Source organism: Oncorhynchus gorbuscha, unplaced genomic scaffold (assembly GCF_021184085.1).
Source record: "Oncorhynchus gorbuscha isolate QuinsamMale2020 ecotype Even-year unplaced genomic scaffold, OgorEven_v1.0 Un_scaffold_785, whole genome shotgun sequence".
NCBI lineage: Eukaryota > Metazoa > Chordata > Actinopteri > Salmoniformes > Salmonidae > Oncorhynchus > Oncorhynchus gorbuscha.
In genome coordinates this window covers 211,883-233,212 of record NW_025745811.1, presented here as the reverse complement: position 1 = coordinate 233,212, position 21,330 = coordinate 211,883, and the positions used below count along the sequence as shown (strand labels likewise).

At 42.6% G+C, this 21,330-nt stretch overlaps 1 protein-coding gene across 1 annotated transcript in view; it reads left to right on the top strand.

The window, feature by feature from the left end:
* LOC124020249 (A-kinase anchor protein 13-like) overlaps positions 1 to 20,292 on the top strand; it is a 59,671-nt gene extending 39,379 nt beyond the window's left edge. Inside the window, 2 exon segments of the mRNA XM_046335607.1 lie at positions 12,500 to 12,794; positions 19,396 to 20,292. Coding sequence (XP_046191563.1) covers positions 12,500 to 12,794; positions 19,396 to 19,445 — 345 coding nt within the window. The 3' untranslated portion in view covers positions 19,446 to 20,292.
* The last annotated feature ends 1,038 nt before the right edge of the window (positions 20,293 to 21,330 follow it).

The following is a 21,330-nucleotide window of genomic DNA, read 5'->3' as shown; positions in this document are numbered from 1 at the left end:
GGGTTCCTTTGTCTTCAACCTCGTGTTGCGTTTTGGGTTCGTTGACTACTCATCCGTAGCATGGATAGAAGAGGGTTCCTTTGTCTTCAACCTCGTGTTGCGTTTTGGGTTGGTTGACTACTCATCCGTAGCATGGATAGAAGAGGGTTCCTTTGTCTTCAACCTCGTGTTGCGTTTTGGGTTCGTTGACTACTCATCCGTAGCATGGATAGAAGAGGGTTCCTTTGTCTTCAACCTCGTGTTGCGTTTTGGGTTGGTTGACTACTCATCCGTAGCATGGATAGAAGAGGGTTCCTTTGTCTTCAACCTCGTGTTACGTTTTGGGTTGGTTGACTACTCATCCGTAGCATGGATAGAAGAGGGTTCCTTTGTCTTCAACCTCGTGTTGCGTTTTGGGTTGGTTGACTACTCATCCGTAGCATGGATAGAAGAGGGTTCCTTTGTCTTCAACCTCGTGTTGCGTTTTGGGTTCGTTGACTACTCATCCGTAGCATGGATAGAAGAGGGTTCCTTTGTCTTCAACCTCGTGTTGCGTTTTTGGGTTCGTTGACTACTCAGACATTGGCTGCAGCTCGGGTCACTTAGTCTAACATGTTAATTCTTAACTCACAGGTCTTATACCCTCGGGTCAGAAGTGGGCGTAACCGCCTTTTAGGGCAATTCTCTGGGTCAAGATACGAGGCAAGGTCTGGATTTTACTCAGATCCAATTTAGACAATTAACTTCACATTTCATCTTTACAAAAACATTCTCTTTGATTTGGTCATTTTCCACCAACGTACAACGTATAAACATACAAGAACAACTCTTCAAGTTACACTGTTTTAATAAAGTCGTCCTTTATTAACTTTTAACAACAAAACAAAAATGACATATATTTTCAAATTCCAACTTTTGTCATTGCCACCATTGTGGCTGACCAAACCGTTTTCACAAAGTCCATTTATTGCATGAAAATGTTCTCGGTAGTGAGAGGACAAAGGAATTGTGTCTGCTGCCTTAGATTTACAATGGGAGTGAGGTGTCATAAACCATCTTCACACCTCTTCTCCTCTGGTGGGAGTGAGGTGTCATAAACCATCTTCACACCTCTTCTCCTCTGGTGGGGGTGAGGTGTCATAAACCTTCACACCTCTTCTCCTCTGGTGGGAGTGAGGTGTCATAAACCTTCACACCTCTTCTCCTCTGGTGGGAGTGAGGTGTCATAAACCATCTTCACACCTCTTCTCCTCTGGTGGGGGTGAGGTGTCATAAACCATCTTCACACCTCTTCTCCTCTGGTGGGGGTGAGGTGTCATAAACCTTCACACCTCTTCTCCTCTGGTGGGAGTGAGGTGTCATAAACCATCTTCACACCTCTTCTCCTCTGGTGGGGGTGAGAGATCTCTCTGTAGGATTGTGGACCCAGGTAACCTGAGCCGAGCAGGACAGTCATGACACTGTCTATATTATATCTATACTATAATATTTATCATATTTATTATATATTATCTGTACACTATAATTTCTATCATATTTATGATATATAATTTACACTATACTATCTATGTTATATCTATACTACAATATCCATGCTGTAATATCTGTCATATTATATTATCTATACTACAATATCTATATTATCTACACTATCATATATATCATATTGACAATATATTATCTATACTACAATATCTATATTATCTACACTATCATATATATCATATTGACAATATATGATCTATACTACACCATCTATATTACAATATATATACTATTTTATCTATCATATGTATTTCTATAATATCTACACTATCTCCTAAAATATCTACACTATAATATCTGTCATTTATAATCTATTATATATACGATCTATATTATCTATACGATTATATCTATCAACTTTACTCTATACTATCTACTATAATATCTGTACCATAATATCTATCATATACTGTCTATATTATATATATTTTTATTTATTTATTTTTTTCACCTTTATTTAACCAGGTAGGCTAGTTGAGAACAAGTTCTCATTTGCAACTGCGACCTGGCCAAGATAAAAGCATAGCAGTGTGAACAGACAACACAGAGTTACACATGGAATAAACAATTAACAAGTCAATAACACAGTAGAAAAAAAAATGGGCAGTCTATATACAATGTGTGCAAAAGGCATGAGGAGGTAGGCGAATAATACAGTTTTGCAGATTAACACTGGAGTGATAAATGATCAGGTCATGTACAGGTAGAGATATTGGTGTGCAAAAGAGCAGAAAAATAAATAAATAAAAACAGTATAAAAAACAGTATGGGAATGAGGTAGGTGAAAATGGGTGGGCTATTTTCCTATAGACTATGTACAGCTGCAGCGATCGGTTAGCTGCTCGGATAGCTGATGTTTGAAGTTGGTGAGGGAGATAAAAGTCTCCAACTTCAGCGATTTTTGCAATTCGTTCCAGTCACAGGCAGCAGAGTACTGGAACGAAAGGCGGCCAAATGATGTGTTGGCTTTAGGGATGATCAGTGAGATACACCTGCTGGAGCGCATGCTACGGATGGGTGTTGCCATCGTGACCAGTGAACTGAGATAAGGCGGAGCTTTACCTAGCATGGACTTGTAGATGACCTGGAGCCAGTGGGTCTGGCGACGAATATGTAGTGAGGGCCAGCCGACTAGAGCATACAAGTCGCAGTGGTGGGTGGTATAAGGTGCTTTAGTGACAAAACGGATGGCACTGTGATAGACTGCATCCAGTTTGCTGAGTAGAGTGTTGGAAGCCATTTTGTAGATGACATCGCCGAAGTCGAGGATCGGTAGGATAGTCAGTTTTACTAGGGTAAGCTTGGCAGCGTGAGTGAAGGAGGCTTTGTTGCGGAATAGAAAGCCGACTCTTGATTTGATTTTCGATTGGAGATGTTTGATGTGGGTCTGGAAGGAGAGTTTGCAGTCTAGCCAAACACCTAGGTACTTATAGATGTCCACATATTCAAGGTCGGATCCATCCAGGGTGGTGATGCTAGTCGGGCATGCGGGTGCAGGCAGCGATCGGTTGAAAAGCATGCATTTGGTTTTACTCGCATTTAAGAGCAGTTGGAGGCCACGGAAGGAGTGCTGTATGGCATTGAAGCTCGTTTGGAGGTTCGATAGCACAGTGTCCAATGACGGGCCGAAAGTATATAGAATGGTGTCGTCTGCGTAGAGGTGGATCAGGGAATCGCCCGCAGCAAGAGCAACATCATTGATATACACAGAGAAAAGAGTCGGCCCGAGAATTGAACCCTGTGGCACCCCCATAGAGACTGCCAGAGGACCGGACAGCATGCCCTCCGATTTGACACACTGAACTCTGTCTGCAAAGTAATTGGTGAACCAGGCAAGGCAGTCATCCGAAAAACCGAGGCTGTAGAGTCTGCCGATAAGAATATGGTGATTGACAGAGTCGAAAGCCTTGGCGAGGTCGATGAAGACGGCTGCACAGTACTGTCTTTTATCGATGGCGGTTATGATATCGTTTAGTACCTTGAGTGTGGCTGAGGTGCACCCGTGACCGGCTCGGAAACCAGATTGCACAGCGGAGAAGGTACGGTGGGATTCGAGATGGTCAGTGACCTGTTTGTTGACTTGGCTTTCGAAGACCTTAGATAGGCAGGGCAGGATGGATATAGGTCTGTAACAGTTTGGGTCCAGGATGTCTCCCCTTTGAAGAGGGGGATGACTGCGGCAGCTTTCAATCCTTGGGGATCTCAGACGATATGAAAGAGAGGTTGAACAGGCTGGTAATAGGGGTTGCGACAATGGCGGCAGATAGTTTCAGAAATAGCAGGTCCAGATTGTCAAGCCCAGCTGATTTGTACGGGTCCAGGTTTTGCAGCTCTTTCAGAACATCTGCTATCTGGATTTGGGTAAAGGAGAACCTGGAGAGGCTTGGGTGAGGAGCTACGGGGGGCGGAGCTGTTGGCCGAGGTTGGAGTAGCCAGGCGGAAGGCATGGCCAGCCGTTGAGAAGTGCTTATCGAAGTTTTCGATAATCATGGATTTATCGGTGGAGACCGTGTTTCCTAGCCTCAGAGCAGTGGGCAGCTGGGAGGAGGTGCTCTTGTTCTCCATGGACTTCACAGTGTCCCAGAACTTTTTGGAGTTGGAGCTACAGGATGCAAACTTCTGCCTGAAGAAGCTGGCCTTAGCTTTCCTGACTGACTGCGTGTATTGGTTCCTGACTTCCCTGAACAGTTGCATATCACGGGGGCTATTCGATGCTATTGCAGTCCGCCACAGGATGTTTTTGTGCTGGTCGAGGGCAGTCAGGTCTGGAGTGAACCAAGGGCTGTATCTGTTCTTGGTTCTGCATTTTTTGAACGGAGCATGCTTATCTAAAATGGTGAGGAAGTTACTTTTAAAGAATGACCATGCATCCTCAACTGACGGGATGAGGTCAATGTCCTTCCAGGATACCCGGGCCATGTCGATTAGAAAGGCCTGCTCACAGAAGTGTTTTAGGGAGCGTTTGATAGTGATGAGGGGTGGTCATTTGACTGCGGCTCCGTGGCGGATACAGGCGATGAGGCAGTGATCGCTGAGATCCTGGTTGAAGACAGCAGAGGTATATTTGGAGGGCCAGTTGGTCAGGATGACGTCTATGAGGGTGCCCTTGTTTACAGAGTTAGGGTTGTACCTGGTGGGTTCCTTGATGATTTGAGTGAGATTGAGGGCATCTAGCTTAGATTGTAGGACTGCCGGGGTGTTAAGCATATCCCAGTTTAGGTCACCTAACAGAACGAACTCTGAAGCTAGATGGGGGGCGATCAATTCACAAATGGTGTCCAGGGCACAGCGGTGAGCTGAGGGGGGTCGGTAGCAGGCGGCAACAGTGAGAGACTTGTTTCTGGAGAGAGTAATTTTCAAAATTAGTAGTTCAAACTGTTTGGGTATGGACCTGGAAAGTAAGCCTGCAAAGTAATGTCAATCTCTGCAGTAGACTGCAACTCCTCCCCCTTTAGCAGTTCTATCTTGACGGAAGATGTTATAGTTGGGTATGGAAATCTCTGAATTTTTGGTGGCCTTCCTGAGCCAGGATTCAGACACGGCAAGGACATCAGGGTTAGCAGAGTGTGCTAAAGCAGTGAGTAAAACAAACTTAGGGAGGAGGCTTCTGATGTTGACATGCATAAAACCAAGACTTTTTCGATCACAGAAGTCAACAAATGAGGGTACCTGGGGACATGCGGGGCCTGGGTTTACCTCCACATCACCCGCGGAACAGAGAAGGAGTAGTATGAGGGTACGGCTAAAGGCTATCAAAACTGGTCGCTTATAATATATAATCTATACTATCTATATTATATCTGTACTATAATATCAATCATATTTATAATATACTATTTGTTCTATACTATAATATCCATGCTATAATATCTATCATTTATAATATATTATCTATACTATACTAACTGTATTATATCAATACTACAATATCTAAATTATTTCTATGCTATAATATCTATCATATTTATATTATACTATCTATACTATAATATCTATATTATTTCTATGCTATAATATCTATCATATTTATAATATACTATCTATATTATTTCTGTACGATAATACATATCATATTTATTATATATTATCTATACTATAATATACATACTATAATATATATCATATTTATAATATATTATCTGTTCTATACTGTCTATGTCTATACTACTATCAAATCAAATCAAATCAAATTTATTTATATAGCCCTTCGTACATCAGCTGATATCTCAAAGTGCTGTACAGAAACCCAGCCTAAAACCCCAAACAGCAAACAATGCAGGTGTAAAAGCACGGTGGCTAGGAAAAACTCCCTAGAAAGGCCAAAACCTAGGAAGAAACCTAGAGAGGAACCGGGCTATGTGGGGTGGCCAGTCCTCTTCTGGCTGTGCCGGGTAGAGATTATAACAGAACATGACCAAGATGTTCAAATGTTCATAAATGACCAGCATGGTCAAATAATAATAAGGCAGAACAGTTGAAACTGGAGCAGCAGCACAGTCAGATGGACTGGGGACAGCAAGGAGCCATCATGTCAGGTAGTCCTGGGGCACGGTCCTAGGGCTCAGGTCCTCCGAGAGAGAAAAGAAAGAGAGAATTAGAGAGAGCATATGTGGGGTGGCCAGTCCTCTTCTGGCTGTGCCAGGTGGAGATTATAACAGAACGTGGCCAAGATGTTCAAATGTTCATAAATGACCAGCATGGTTGAATAATAGTAAGGCAGAACAGTTGAAACTGGAGCAGGAGCATGGCCAGGTGGACTGGGGACAGCAAGGAGTCCTCATGTCAGGTAGTCCTGGGACATGGTCCTAGGGCCCAGGCCAGTTGAAACTGGAGCAGCAGCATGGCCAGGTGGACTGGGGACAGCAAGGAGTCATCATGTCAGGTAGTCCTGGGGCATGGTTCTAGGGCTCAGGTCCTCCGAGAGAGAGAAAGAAAGAGAGAAGGAGAGAATTAGAGAACGCACACTTAGATTTACACAGGACACCGAATAGGACAGGAGAAGTACTCCAGATAAACAAACTGACCCTAGCCCCCCGACACATAAACTACTGCAGCATAAATACTGGAGGCTGAGACAGGAGGGGTCAGGAGACACTGTGGCCCCATCCGAGGACACCCCCGGACAGGGCCAAACAGGAAGGATATAACCCCACCCACTTTGCCAAAGCACAGCCCCCACACCACTAGAGGGAAATCTTCAACCACCAACTTACCATCCTGAGACAAGGCCGAGTATAGCCCACAAAGATCTCCGACACGGTACAACCCAAGGGGGGGGGGGAACCCAGACAGGCCGACCACAACAGTGAATCAACCCACCCAGGTGACGCATCCCCCCCCAGGGACGGCACGAGAGAGCCCCAGCAAGCCAGTGACTCAGCCCCCGTAACAGGGTTAGAGGCAGAGAATCCCAGTGGAAAACGGGGAACCGGCCAGGCAGAGACAGCAAGGGCGGTTCGTTGCTCCAGAGCCTTTCCGTTCACCTTCCCACTCCTGGGCCAGACTACACTCAATCATATGACCCACTGAAGAGATGAGTCTTCAGTAAAGACTTAAAGGTTGAGACCGAGTTTGCGTCTCTGACATGGGTAGGCAGACCGTTCCATAAAAATGGAGCTCTATAGGAGAAAGCCCTGCCTCCAGCTGTTTGCTTAGAAATTCTAGGGACAATTAGGAGGCCTGCGTCTTGTGACCGTAGCGTACGTATAGGTATGTACGGCAGGACCAAATCAGAGAGGTAGGTAGGAGCAAGCCCATGTAATGCTTTGTAGGTTAGCAGTAAAACCTTGAAATCAGCCCTTGCTTTGACAGGAAGCCAGTGTAGAGAGGCTAGCACTGGAGTAATATGATCAAATTTTTTGGTTCTAGTCAGGATTCTAGCAGCCGTATTTAACACTAACTGAAGTTTATTTAGTGCTTTATCCGGGTAGCCGGAAAATAGAGCATTGCAGTAGTCTAACCTAGAAGTGACAAAAGCATGGATTAATTTTTCTGCATCATTTTTGGACAGAAAGTTTCTGATTTTTGCAATGTTACGTAGATGGAAAAAAGCTGTCCTCGAAATGGTCTTGATATGTTCTTCAAAAGAGAGATCAGGGTCCAGAGTAACGCCGAGGTCCTTCACAGTTTTATTTGAGACGACTGTACAACCATTAAGATTAATTGTCAGATTCAACAGAAGATCTCTTTGTTTCTTGGGACCTAGAACAAGCATCTCTGTTTTGTCCGAGTTTAATAGTAGAAAGTTTGCAGCCATCCACTTCCTTATGTCTGAAACACATGCTTCTAGCGAGGGCAATTTTGGTGCTTCACCATGTTTCATTGAAATGTACAGCTGTGTGTCATCCGCATAGCAGTGAAAGTTTACATTATGTTTTCGAATAACATCCCCAAGAGGTAAAATATATAGTGAAAACAATAGTGGTCCTAAAACAGAACCTTGAGGAACACCGAAATGTACAGTTGATTTGTCAGAGGACAAACCATTCACAGAGACAAACTGATATCTTTCCGACAGATAAGACCTAAACCAGGCCAGAACATGTCCGTGTAGACCAATTTGGGTTTCCAATCTCTCCAAAAGAATGTGGTGATCGATGGTATCAAAAGCAGCACTAAGGTCTAGGAGCACGAGGACAGATGCAGAGCCTCGGTCCGATGCCATCAAAATGTCATTTACCACCTTCACAAGTGCCGTCTCAGTGCTATGATGGGGTCTAAAACCAGACTGAAGCATTTCGTATACATTGTTTGTCTTCAGGAAGGCAGTGAGTTGCTGCGCAACAGCCTTCTCTAAAATCTTTGAGAGGAATGGAAGATTCGATATAGGCCGATAGTTTTTTATATTTTCTGGGTCAAGGTTTGGCTTTTTCAAGAGAGGCTTTATTACTGCCACTTTTAGTGAGTTTGGTACACATCCAGTGGATAGAGAGCCGTTTATTATGTTCAACATAGGAGGGCCAAGCACAGGAAGCAGCTCTTTCAGTAGTTTAGTTGGAATAGGGTCCAGTATACAGCTTGAAGGTTTAGAGGCCATGATTATTTTCATCATTGTGTCAAGAGATATAGTACTAAAACACTTGAGCGTCTCTCTTGATCCTAGGTCCTGGCAGAGTTGTGCAGACTCAGGACAACTGAGGTTTGGAGGAATACGCAGGTTTAAAGAGGAGTCCGTAATTTGCTTTCTAATAATCATAATCTTTTCCTCAAAGAAGTTCATGAATTTATCACTGCTAAAGTGCAAGTCATCCTCTCTTGGGGAATGCTGCTTTTTAGTTAGCTTTGCCACAGTATCAAAAGGAATTTCGGATTGTTCTTATTTTCCTCAATTAAGTTAGAAAAATAGGACGATCGAGCAGCAGTAAGGGCTCTTCGGTACTGCACGGTACCATCCTTCCAAGCTAGTCGGAAGACTTCCAGTTTGGTGTGGCGCCATTTCCGTTCCAATTTTCTGGAAGCTTGCTTCAGAGCTCGGGTATTTTCTGTGTACCATGGAGCTAGTTTCTTATGAGACATTTTTTTAGTTTTTAGGGGTGCAACTGCATCTAGGGTATTGCGCAAGGTTAAATTGAGATCCTCAGTTAGGTGGTTAACGGATTTTTGTCCTCTGGCGTCCTTGGGTAGGCAGAGGGAGTCTGGAAGGGCATCAAGGAATCTTTGTGTTGTCTGTGAATTTATAGCACGACTTTTGATGTTCCTTGGTTGGGGTCTGAGCAGATTATTTGTTGCAATTGCAAACGTAATAAAATGGTGGTCTGATAGTCCAGGATTATGAGGAAAAACATTAAGATCCACAACATTTATTCCATGGGACAAAACTAGGTCCAGCGTATGACTGTGAGAGTGAGTGGGTCCAGAGACATGTTGGACAAAACCCACTGAGTCGATGATGGCTCCAAAAGCCTTTTGGAGTGGGTCTGTGGACTTTTCCATGTGAATATTAAAGTCACCAAAGATTAGAATATTATCTGCAATGACTACAAGGTCTGATAGGAATTCAGGGAACTCAGTGAGAAACGCTGTATATGGCCCAGGAGGCCTGTAAACAGTAGCTATAAAAAGTGATTGAGTAGGCTGCATAGATTTCATGACTAGAAGCTCAAAAGACGAAAACGTCATTTTTTTTTTGTAAATTGAAATTTGCTATCGTAAATGTTAGCAACACCTCCGCCTTTGCGGGATGCACGGGGATATGGTCACTAGTGTAGCCAGGAGGTGAGGCCTCATTTAACACAGTAAATTCATCAGGCTTAAGCCATGTTTCAGTCAGGCCAATCACATCAAGATTATGATCAGTGATTAGTTCATTGACTATAATTGCCTTTGAAGTAAGGGATCTAACATTAAGTAGCCCTATTTTGAGATGTGAGGTATCATGATCTCTTTCAGTAATGACAGGAATGGAGGTGGTCTTTATCCTAGTGAGATTGCTAAGGCGAACACCGCCATGTTTAGTTTTGCCCAACCCAGGTCGAGGCACAGACACGGTCTCAATGGTGATAGCTGAGCTGACTACACTAACTATGCTAGTGGCAGACTCCACTATGCTGGCAGGCTGGCTAATAGCCTGCTGCCTGGCCTGCACCCTATTTCATTGTGGAGCTAGAGGAGTTAGAGCCCTGTCTATGTTGGCAGATAAGATGAGAGCACCCCTCCAGCTAGGATGGAGTCCGTCACTCCTCAGCAGGTCAGGCTTGGTCCTGTTTGTGGGCGAGTCCCAGAAAGAGGGCCAATTATCTACAAATTCTATCTTTTGGGAGGGGCAGAAAACAGTTTTCAACCAGCGATTGAGTTGTGAGACTCTGCTGTAGAGCTCATCACTCCCCCTAACTGGGAGGGGCCAGAGACAATTACTCGATGCCGACACATCTTTCTAGCTGATATGCACGCAGAAGCTATGTTGCGCTTGGTGATCTCTGACTGTTTCATCCTAACATCGTTGGTGCCGACGTGGATAACAATATCTCTATACTCTCTACACTCGCCAGTTTTAGCTTTAGCCAGCACCATCTTCAGATTAGCCTTAACGTCGGTAGCCCTGCCCCGGGTAAACAGTGTATGATCGCTGGATGATTCGCTTTAAGTCTAATACTGCGGGTAATGGAGTCGCCAATGACTAGAGTTTTCAATTTGTCAGAGCTAATGGTGGGAAGCTTCGGCGTCTCAGACCCCGTAACGGGAGGAGTAGAGACCAGAGAAGACTCGGCCTCTGACACCGACCCGCTGCTTAATGGGGAGAACCGGTTGAAAGTTTCTGTCTGCTGAATGAGCGACACCGGTTGAGCGTTCCTACAGCATTTCCTTCCAGAAACCGTGAGAAAGTTGTCCGGCTGCGGGGACTGTGCCAGGGGATTTATACTACTATCTGTACTTACTGGTGGCACAGACGCTGTTTCATCCTTTCCTACACTGAAATTACCCTTGCCTAACGATTGCGTCTGAAGCTGGGCTTGCAGTACAGCTATCCTCGCCGTAAGGCGAGCACAGCGGCTGCAATTAGAAGGCATCATGTTAATGTTACTACTTAGCTTCGGCTGTTGGAGGTCCTGACGAATCGTGTCCAGATAAAGCGTCCGGAGTGAAAAAGTCGAGGAAAAAATAAATATATGAACGGTAATTAAAAAGTGAAACCCGTAAAGTTGTCAGGTAGCAAAATAGGTTGGCAACAAAACGCACAGCAATTTGAAAACAAGCCTGCAACAAGCCTGCAAGTTGTAAGCTACCACATACTGTACATGTCAACTCCTCTTTTTCTTTCTTTATATCTATATTATTTCTAAACTATAATATCTATCATATTTATAATATACTATCTATACTATAACATCTATATTATTTCTATACCATAATATGTATCATATTTATAATACATTATCTATACTATAATATCTATCATATTTATAATATATATATTTATAATATATTATCTCTACTATACTATGTATATTATGTCTATTCTATAACAATTATATTTATAATATATTATATAACACCTGTACTCTAATATGTATCATATTTATAATATATTATCTATAGTATCTATACCTCTCGTGTCTGAGCCGTTGAGTTGCGACTCCATTTTGTCCCTATACCGACATTTCGCTTGTTTAATTATTATATATATTCTTTATTTAACCTTTATTTAACTAAGCAAGTCAGTGAAGAACAAATTCTTATTTTCAATCACAGCCTAGGAACAGTGGGTTAACTGCCTTGTTCAGGGGCAGAATGACAGATGTTTACCTTTTCATCTCAGGGATTTGATCTAGCAACCTTTCGGTTACTGGCCTAATGCTCTAACCACTAAGGCTACCTGTCACCCCAACATTTTGAAGAGTGAATTCCGATTGGTCAGACCAGCATTGAATGGTTCTAGTCACAGGTACATCCTGGTTGAGTGTTTGCCTATAGGACGGTAGGAGAAAGATGGAGTCGTGGTCAGATTTGCCGAAGGGAGGGCAGGGGAGGGCCTTGTTTGCCTTGTGGAAGTTTAGCAGTGGTCCAGTGTATGGCTCTCGTGCTACAGTCAATATGCTGATATAATTTAGGTAGCCTTGTTCACAAATTTGATTTGTTAAAATCTCCTGCTACAATAAATGCAGCTTCAGGATATATGGTTTTCAGTTTAGTTTCCAGCTAATTTCCTCCGCCGTCGAGGTATCTGCTTGGGGGTGATATCACGGCTGGGACTATGATCGAAGAGAATTCTCTTGTGAGATAATGTGGTCGGCATGGGCATTTGATTGTTTGGAATTCTAGGTCAGTTGAACAAAATTAATAGAGTTCCTGTATGTTGTTATGATTACACCATGAGTCGTTAATCATGAAGCGTACACCCCCGCCCTTCCTCTTCCCAGTGAGATGTCTGCTTCTATCGGCATGATGCATGAAGAAACCCGGTGGCTGTACCGACTCAGACAACATTATTATAATGTAATATCATATTCATAACCGCACATCCTGTCATCTTCAACAGAGGTGGATACAGAGAACTCCCTCTTCTACCTCGGACGACTCCCCCCACTTCCCCTCCTCTACCTCCCTGGACAAAGATCCAATGGACCCGACTGAGCTCTCCTCCTCTCCCAGGAAAGAATCCCTGACCTCGTCAAAAGGGAAGAGCCTAAGCCCTTTCTCTGAGGCCCCGGCCCTAAAGGCCCCTAGTGGAGACAGTCAGAACCAGATACCTAACAGACTGCTGCAACTGGCTAAAGACAGGAGCAAGAACAAGAAGGACAAGAAGAAGAAGGAACAGGGTGAACAGTCACCAGGTATAACTACACTACAGTGTTGAGACAGGGAGGACAGTCAGCAGGTATAACTACACTACAGTGTTGAGACAGGGAGGACAGTCACCAGGTATAACTACACTACAGTGTTGAGACAGGGAGGACAGTCACCAGGTACACACTAGTGTTGAGACAGGGAGGACAGTCAGCAGGTATAACTACACTACAGTGTTGAGACAGGGAGGACAGTCACCAGGTATAACTACACTACAGTGTTGAGACAGGGAGGACAGTCACCAGGTATAACGACACTACAGTGTTGAGACAGGGAGGACAGTCACCAGGTACACACTAGTGTTGAGACAGGGAGGACAGTCACCAGGTATAACTACACTACAGTGTTGAGACAGGGAGGACAGTCACCAGGTACACACTAGTGTTGAGACAGGGAGGACAGTCACCAGTGTAACTACACTACAGTGTTGAGACAGGGAGGACAGTCACCAGTGTAACTACACTACAGTGTTGAGACAGGGAGGACAGTCACCAGGTATAACTACACTACAGTGTTGAGACAGGGAGGACAGTCACCAGGTATACACTACAGTGTTGAGACAGGGAGGACAGTCACCAGGTATACACTACAGTGTTGAGACAGGGAGGACAGTCACCAGGTATAACTACACTACAGTGTTGAGACAGGGAGGACAGTCACCAGGTATAACTACACTACAGTGTTGAGACAGGGAGGACAGTCACCAGGTATAACTACACTACAGTGTTGAGACAGGGAGGACAGTCACCAGGTACACACTACAGTGTTGAGACAGGGAGGACAGTCACCAGGTACACACTACAGTGTTGAGACAGGGAGGACAGTCACCAGGTATAACTACAGTGTTGAGACCACAATCCTGTCCAGTTATTGGTTATTGGGTCTGTGATCTGGGCTATTCTACTACAGTGTTGAGACCACAATCCAGTCCAGTTATTGGTTGTTGGGTCTGTGGTCTGGGCTATTCTACTACAGTGTTGAGACCACAATCCAGTCCAGTTATAGGTTGTTGGGTCTGTGATCTGGGCTATTCTACTACAGTGTTGAGACCACAATCCAGTCCAGTTGTTGGGTCTGTGATCTGGGCTATTCTACTACAGTGTTGAGACCACAATCCAGTCCAGTTGTTGGGTCTGTGATCTGGGCTATTCTACTACAGTGTTGAGACCACAATCCAGTCCAGTTGTTGGGTCTGTGATCTGGGCTATTCTACTACAGTGTTGAGAACACAATCCAGTCCAGTTGTTGGGTCTGTGATCTGGGCTATTCTACTACAGTGTTGAGACCACAATCCAGTCCAGTTATTGGTTGTTGGGTCTGTGGTCTGGGCTATTCTACTACAGTGTTGAGACCACAATCCAGTCCAGTTATAGGTTGTTGGGTCTGTGATCTGGGCTATTCTACTACAGTGTTGAGACCACAATCCAGTCCAGTTGTTGGGTCTGTGATCTGGGCTATTCTACTACAGTGTTGAGACCACAATCCAGTCCAGTTGTTGGGTCTGTGATCTGGGCTATTCTACTACAGTGTTGAGACCACAATCCAGTCCAGTTGTTGGGTCTGTGATCTGGGCTATTCTACTACAGTGTTGAGACCACAATCCAGTCCAGTTATTGGTTGTTGGGTCTGTGGTCTGGGCTATTCTACTACAGTGTTGAGACCACAATCCAGTCCAGTTATAGGTTGTTGGGTCTGTGATCTGGGCTATTCTACTACAGTGTTGAGACCACAATCCAGTCCAGTTGTTGGGTCTGTGATCTGGGCTATTCTACTACAGTGTTGAGACCACAATCCTGTCCAGTTATAGGTTGTTGGGTCTGTGATCTGGGCTATTCTACTACAGTGTTGAGACCACAATCCAGTCCAGTTGTTGGGTCTGTGATCTGGGCTATTCTACTACAGTGCCATATCTTTATGTGCTGGGATCTGAGGGTTTTCCAAATTTTTTAATTTTTTATTTTTTTTATTTCACCTTTATTTAACCAGGTAGGCTAGTTGAGAACAAGTTCTCATTTGCAACTGCGACCTGGCCAAGATAAAGCATAGCAGTGTGAACAGACAACACAGAGTTACACATGGAATAAACAATTAACAAGTCAATAACACAGTAGAAAAAATGGGCAGTCTATATACAATGTGTGCAAAAGGCATGAGGAGGTAGGCAATTTACAAATTTAAAAACATAGTTGTCTTTATTGCTTATGTCTTCACAGCGAGAGTTAATGTTTGGTGTGATCACATTCGGCAACAATTAGAATACGATACCTCCATCTGTGTGTTACTCTTAGGGTGACATTTAAACATTGCTTTTGTCATTATTACTCAAGTTTAGTACATTTATTTGAAAGTCATTGATGGACTGAAATATTCAGACCTCGTCTCTGATTTTCACGCAAATTTAAAGCAGGACTGAGACTGTAACGGTTCTCTTGTGGTGAAGGAGAGTCGGACCAAAATGTATATATTAGGACCAGGCAGAGACTGGACTCATCAGGAACACTCAACAACTCTATCCCAGAGTTAGGTTTCAAAAGAATGCTCCCTTCATATTTTTCTGATCCTAACAAACTCCCCAGTCCTTTCCGATGACAAGCATACCCATAACATGATGCTGCCACCACAATACTTGAAAACCTGATCCAATTTAATCAAATGTTTTAATCAAATTATTATTTAAAAAATGTTGTGCAGCAAAATGTGAAGACTGTACGAGGGATGTGTAGACTCTCACTAGGCAGTGTAAATACGACAGTGGCAGGTATAACTACAGTGTAAATACGACAGTGGCAGGTATAACTACAGGGTAAATATGACAGTGGCAGGTATAACTACAGTGGCAGGTATAACTACAGTGGCAGGTATAACTACAGTGTAAATATGAGTACAGTGGTAGGTATAACTACAGTGGCAGGTATAACTACAGTGGCAGGTATAACTACAGTGTAAATACGACAGTGGCAGGTATAACTACAGTGTAAATACGACAGTGGCAGGTATAACTACAGTGTAAATACGACAGTGGCAGGTATAACTACAGTGTAAATACGACAGTGGCAGGTATAACTACAGTGTAAATACGACAGTGGCAGGTATAACTACAGTGTAAATATGACAGTGGCAGATATAACTACAGTGTAAATACGACAGTGGCAGGTATAACTACAGTGTAAATATGACAGTGGCAGATATAACTACAGTGTAAATACGACAGTGGCAGGTATAACTACAGTGTAAATACGACAGTGGTAGGTATAACTACAGTGGCAGGTATAACTACAGTGGCAGGTATAACTACAGTGTAAATACGACAGTGGCAGGTATAACTACAGTGTAAATACGACAGTGGCAGGTATAACTACAGTGTAAATACGACAGTGGCAGGTATAACTACAGTGTAAATACGACAGTGGCAGGTATAACTACAGTGTAAATACGACAGTGGCAGGTATAACTACAATGTAAATATGACAGTGGCAGGTATCACTACAGTGGCAGGTATAACTACAGTGGCAGGTATAACTACAGTGTAAATACGACAGTAGCAGATATAACTACAGTGGCAGGTATAACTACAGTGTAAATACGACAGTGCAAATACGACAGTGGCAGGTATCACTACAGTGGCAGGTATAACTACAGTGTAAATACGACAGTGGCAGATATAACTACAGTGGCAGGTATAACTACAGTGTAAATACGCCAGTGGCAGGTATAACTACAGTGTAAATATGACAGTGGCAGGTATAACTACAGTGGCAGGTATAACTACAGTGTAAATACGACAGTGGCAGGTATAACTACAGTGTAAATACGACAGTGGCAGGTATAACTACAGTGTAAATACGACAGTGGCAGGTATAACTACAGTGTAAATACGACAGTGGCAGGTATAACTACAGTGTAAATATGACAGTGGCAGGTATCACTACAGTGGCAGGTATAACTACAGTGGCAGGTATAACTACAGTGTAAATACGACAGTAGCAGATATAACTACAGTGGCAGGTATAACTACAGTGTAAATACGACAGTGCCAGGTATAACTACAGTGTAAATACGACAGTGGCAGGTATCACTACAGTGGCAGGTATAACTACAGTGTAAATACGACAGTGGCAGATATAACTACAGTGGCAGGTATAACTACAGTGTAAATACGCCAGTGGCAGGTATAACTACAGTGTAAATACGACAGTGGCAGGTATAACTACAGTGGCAGGTATAACTACAGTGTAAATACGACAGTGGCAGGTATAACTACAGTGTAAATATGACAGTGGCAGGTATAACTACAGTGTAAATACGACAGTGGCAGGTATCACTACAGTGTAAATACGACAGTGGCAGGTATAACTACAGTGTAAATACGACAGTGGCAGGTATAACTACAGTGTAAATACGACAGTAGCAGGTATAACTACAGTGTAAATACTACAGTAGCAGGTATAACTACAGTGTAAATATGACAGTGGCAGGTATAACTACAGTGTAAATACGACAGTGGCAGGTATAACTACAGTGTAAATACGACAGTGGCAGGTATAACTACAGTGTAAATACGACAGTAGCAGGTATAACTACAGTGTAAATACGACAGTAGCAGGTATAACTACAGTGTAAATACGACAGTGGCAGGTATAACTACAGTGTAAATACGACAGTGGCAGGTATAACTACAGTGTAAATACGACAGTAGCAGGTATAACTACAGTGTAAATACGACAGTGGCAGGTATAACTACAGTGTAAATACGACAGTAGCAGGTATAACTACAGTGTAAATACGACAGTGGCAGGTATAACTACAGTGTAAATACGACAGTGGCAGGTATAACTACAGTGTAAATACGACAGTAGCAGGTATAACTACAGTGTAAATATGACAGTGGCAGGTATAACTACAGTGTAAATACGACAGTGGCAGGTATAACTACAGTGTAAATATGACAGTGGCAGGTATAACTACAGTGTAAATATGACAGTGGCAGGTATAACTACAGTGTAAATACGACAGTGGCAGGTATAACTACAGTGTAAATACGACAGTGGCAGGTATAACTACAGTGTAAATACGACAGTAGCAGGTATAACTACAGTGTAAATACGACAGTAGCAGGTATAACTACAGTGTAAATACTACAGTAGCAGGTATAACTACAGTGTAAATATGACAGTGGCAGGTATAACTACAGTGTAAATACGACAGTGGCAGGTATAACTACAGTGTAAATACGACAGTGGCAGGTATAACTACAGTGTAAATACGACAGTAGCAGGTATAACTACAGTGTAAATATGACAGTGGCAGGTATAACTACAGTGTAAATACGACAGTGGCAGGTATAACTACAGTGTAAATACGACAGTGGCAGGTATAACTACAGTGTAAATACGACAGTAGCAGGTATAACTACAGTGTAAATACGACAGTGGCAGGTATAACTACAGTGTAAATACGACAGTAGCAGGTATAACTACAGTGTAAATACGACAGTGGCAGGTATAACTACAGTGTAAATACGACAGTGGCAGGTATAACTACAGTGTAAATACGACAGTAGCAGGTATAACTACAGTGTAAATACTACAGTGGCAGGTATAACTACAGTGTAAATACGACAGTAGCAGGTATAACTACAGTGTAAATACTACAGTGGCAGGTATAAATACAGTGTAAATACGACAGTGGCAGGTATAACTACAGTGTAAATACGACAGTAGCAGGTATAACTACAGTGTAAATACTACAGTGGCAGGTATAACTACAGTGTAAATACGACAGTAGCAGGTATAACTACAGTGTAAATACGACAGTAGCAGGTATAACTACAGTGTAAATACGACAGTAGCAGGTATAACTACAGTGTAAATACGACAGTAGCAGGTATAACTACAGTGTAAATATGACAGTAGCAGGTATAACTACAGTGTAAATACGACAGTGGCAGGTATAACTACAGTGTAAATATGACAGTAGCAGGTATAACTACAGTGTAAATACGACAGTAGCAGGTATAACTACAGTGTAAATACGACAGTAGCAGGTATAACTACAGTGTAAATATGACAGTAGCAGGTATAACTACAGTGTAAATACGACAGTGGCAGGTATAACTACAGTGTAAATATGACAGTGGCAGGTATAACTACAGTGTAAATACGACAGTAGCAGGTATAACTACAGTGTAAATACGACAGTAGCAGGTATAACTACAGTGTAAATATGACAGTAGCAGGTATAACTACAGTGTAAATACGACAGTAGCAGGTATAACTACAGTGTAAATACGACAGTAGCAGGTATAACTACAGTGTAAATATGACAGTAGCAGGTATAACTACAGTGTAAATACGACAGTGGCAGGTATAACTACAGTGTAAATATGACAGTAGCAGGTATAACTACAGTGTAAATACGACAGTAGCAGGTATAACTACAGTGTAAATATGACAGTGGCAGGTATAACTACAGTGTAAATACGACAGTGGCAGGTATAACTACAGTGTAAATACGACAGTAGCAGGTATAACTACAGTGTAAATACTACAGGGGTTTGATTGTAGTCTGTTTATCTGTTTGTCTCCGTAGAAACCCAGCACATAGAGCCTCCTATAGATGGAGAGATCTACTTCTGCTGAGGAGACCCCTCTTCATCTCCTCCGATGTCAATGCAACATCCCTCTCACCAGCTGAATGGAAGGCCAAGTTGCCAAAGTGCCCCCATCGTCAAACCCTCTAAGTCCTCACAAACACTCCCAACTGACACACAATAGGAAGTGGAAGGTCTCTCATCATCTGAGTCATAAGCTCCAGCTGCAATGTTCTGTCTCAGTGCTCACTACAGATTGGCTCCTGACTGTCACCTGCTAAAAATATATAACAATAAGGAAACTGTTTCTATGTTAGATACTGTAGGTTAAAGAGTGTCTATAACAATAAGGAAACTGTTTCTATGCTAGATACTGTAGGTTAGACTGTCTATAACAATAAGGAAACTGTTTCTATGTTAGATACTGTAGGTTAAAGATTGTCTATAACAATAAGGAAACTGTTTCTATGTTAGACACTGTAGGTTAAAGATAGTCTATAACAATAAGGAAACTGTTTCTATGCTAGATACTGTGCTCCCGATGTGCTTGACATGTTGCAATAATCCCAATACATTTTACATATTGATCACATGAATAATATTTTCTGGTGCATGTCCAAGATCGATAATCAATATGTTGTTTATACAGGTCAGTCTACACAATATTGATACTATATAGTCCCATAAGAACTGGAGAAAACTCAAAGACCGATGTCAGTTGATCGTTGTTGTGGTTCAATGTTTAAAGAGCCACTTTGTTACTAATAGCTGAAGAACCAGAGAACACATATGGAATCATGTTGTAACCAAAAATACGTTACATTTACATTTACATTTAAGTCATTTAGCAGACGCTCTTATCCAGAGCGACTTACAAATTGGTGCATTCACCTTATGACATCCAGTGGGACAGTCACTTAACAATAGTGCATCTAAAACTTAGGGGGTGGGGTTAAACATATCAAAATATATTTTATAGTTCAGATTCTTAAAAGTAGCCACCTGTAACGGCGTTCGTCTGTTGAAGGAAGAGAGTCGGACCGAAATGCAGCGTGTTTGTTACTCATGATCTTTAATGAAGAAAACGAAACGATACATGAAATAACTAAATACAAAAACAACAAACGGAACGTAATTACAGCCTATCTGGTGAAACTACACAGAGACAGGAACAATCACCCACGAAATACACAGTGAAGCTCAGGCTACCTAAATATGGTTCCCAATCAGAGACAACGAGAATCACCTGACTCTGATTGAGAATCGCCTCAGGCAGCCAAGCCTATACAACACCCCTAATCAGCCGCGATCCCAAATACTACAAACCCCAATACGAAAAACAACATATAAACCCATGTCACACCCTGGCCTACCCAAACATATAACAAAAACACAAAATACAATGACCAAGGCGTGACACCACCCGTTGCCTTGATGACAGCTTTGCACACTCTTGGCCTTCTGTCAACCAACTTCATGAGGTAGTCACCTGGATTTTTAAGAAATTAATAAGTGTGACTTGATTAAAGTACATTTGTGGAATTTCTTTCCTTATTAGGAATGGTATACAGAATATAGCCCTATTTGGTAAATGACCAAGTCCATATTATGGAAAGATCAGCTCAAATAAGCAAAGAGAAACGACAGCACATCATTACTTTAAGATATGAAGGTCAGTCCGTACAGAAAATGTGCAGTGGCAAAAACCATCAAGTGCTCTGATGAAACTGCCTCATGAGGACCGCGACAAGAAAGGAAGACCCAGAGTTTCCTCTGCTGCAGAGGATAAGTACATTAGAGTTCGCTGTACCTCAGATTGCAGCCTAAAATAAATGCTTCACAGAGTTCAAGTAAGAGACATATCTCAGCATCAACTGTTCAGAGGAGACTAATTGAATCAGGCCTTCGTGGTCGAATTGATGGGCCAAGAAACA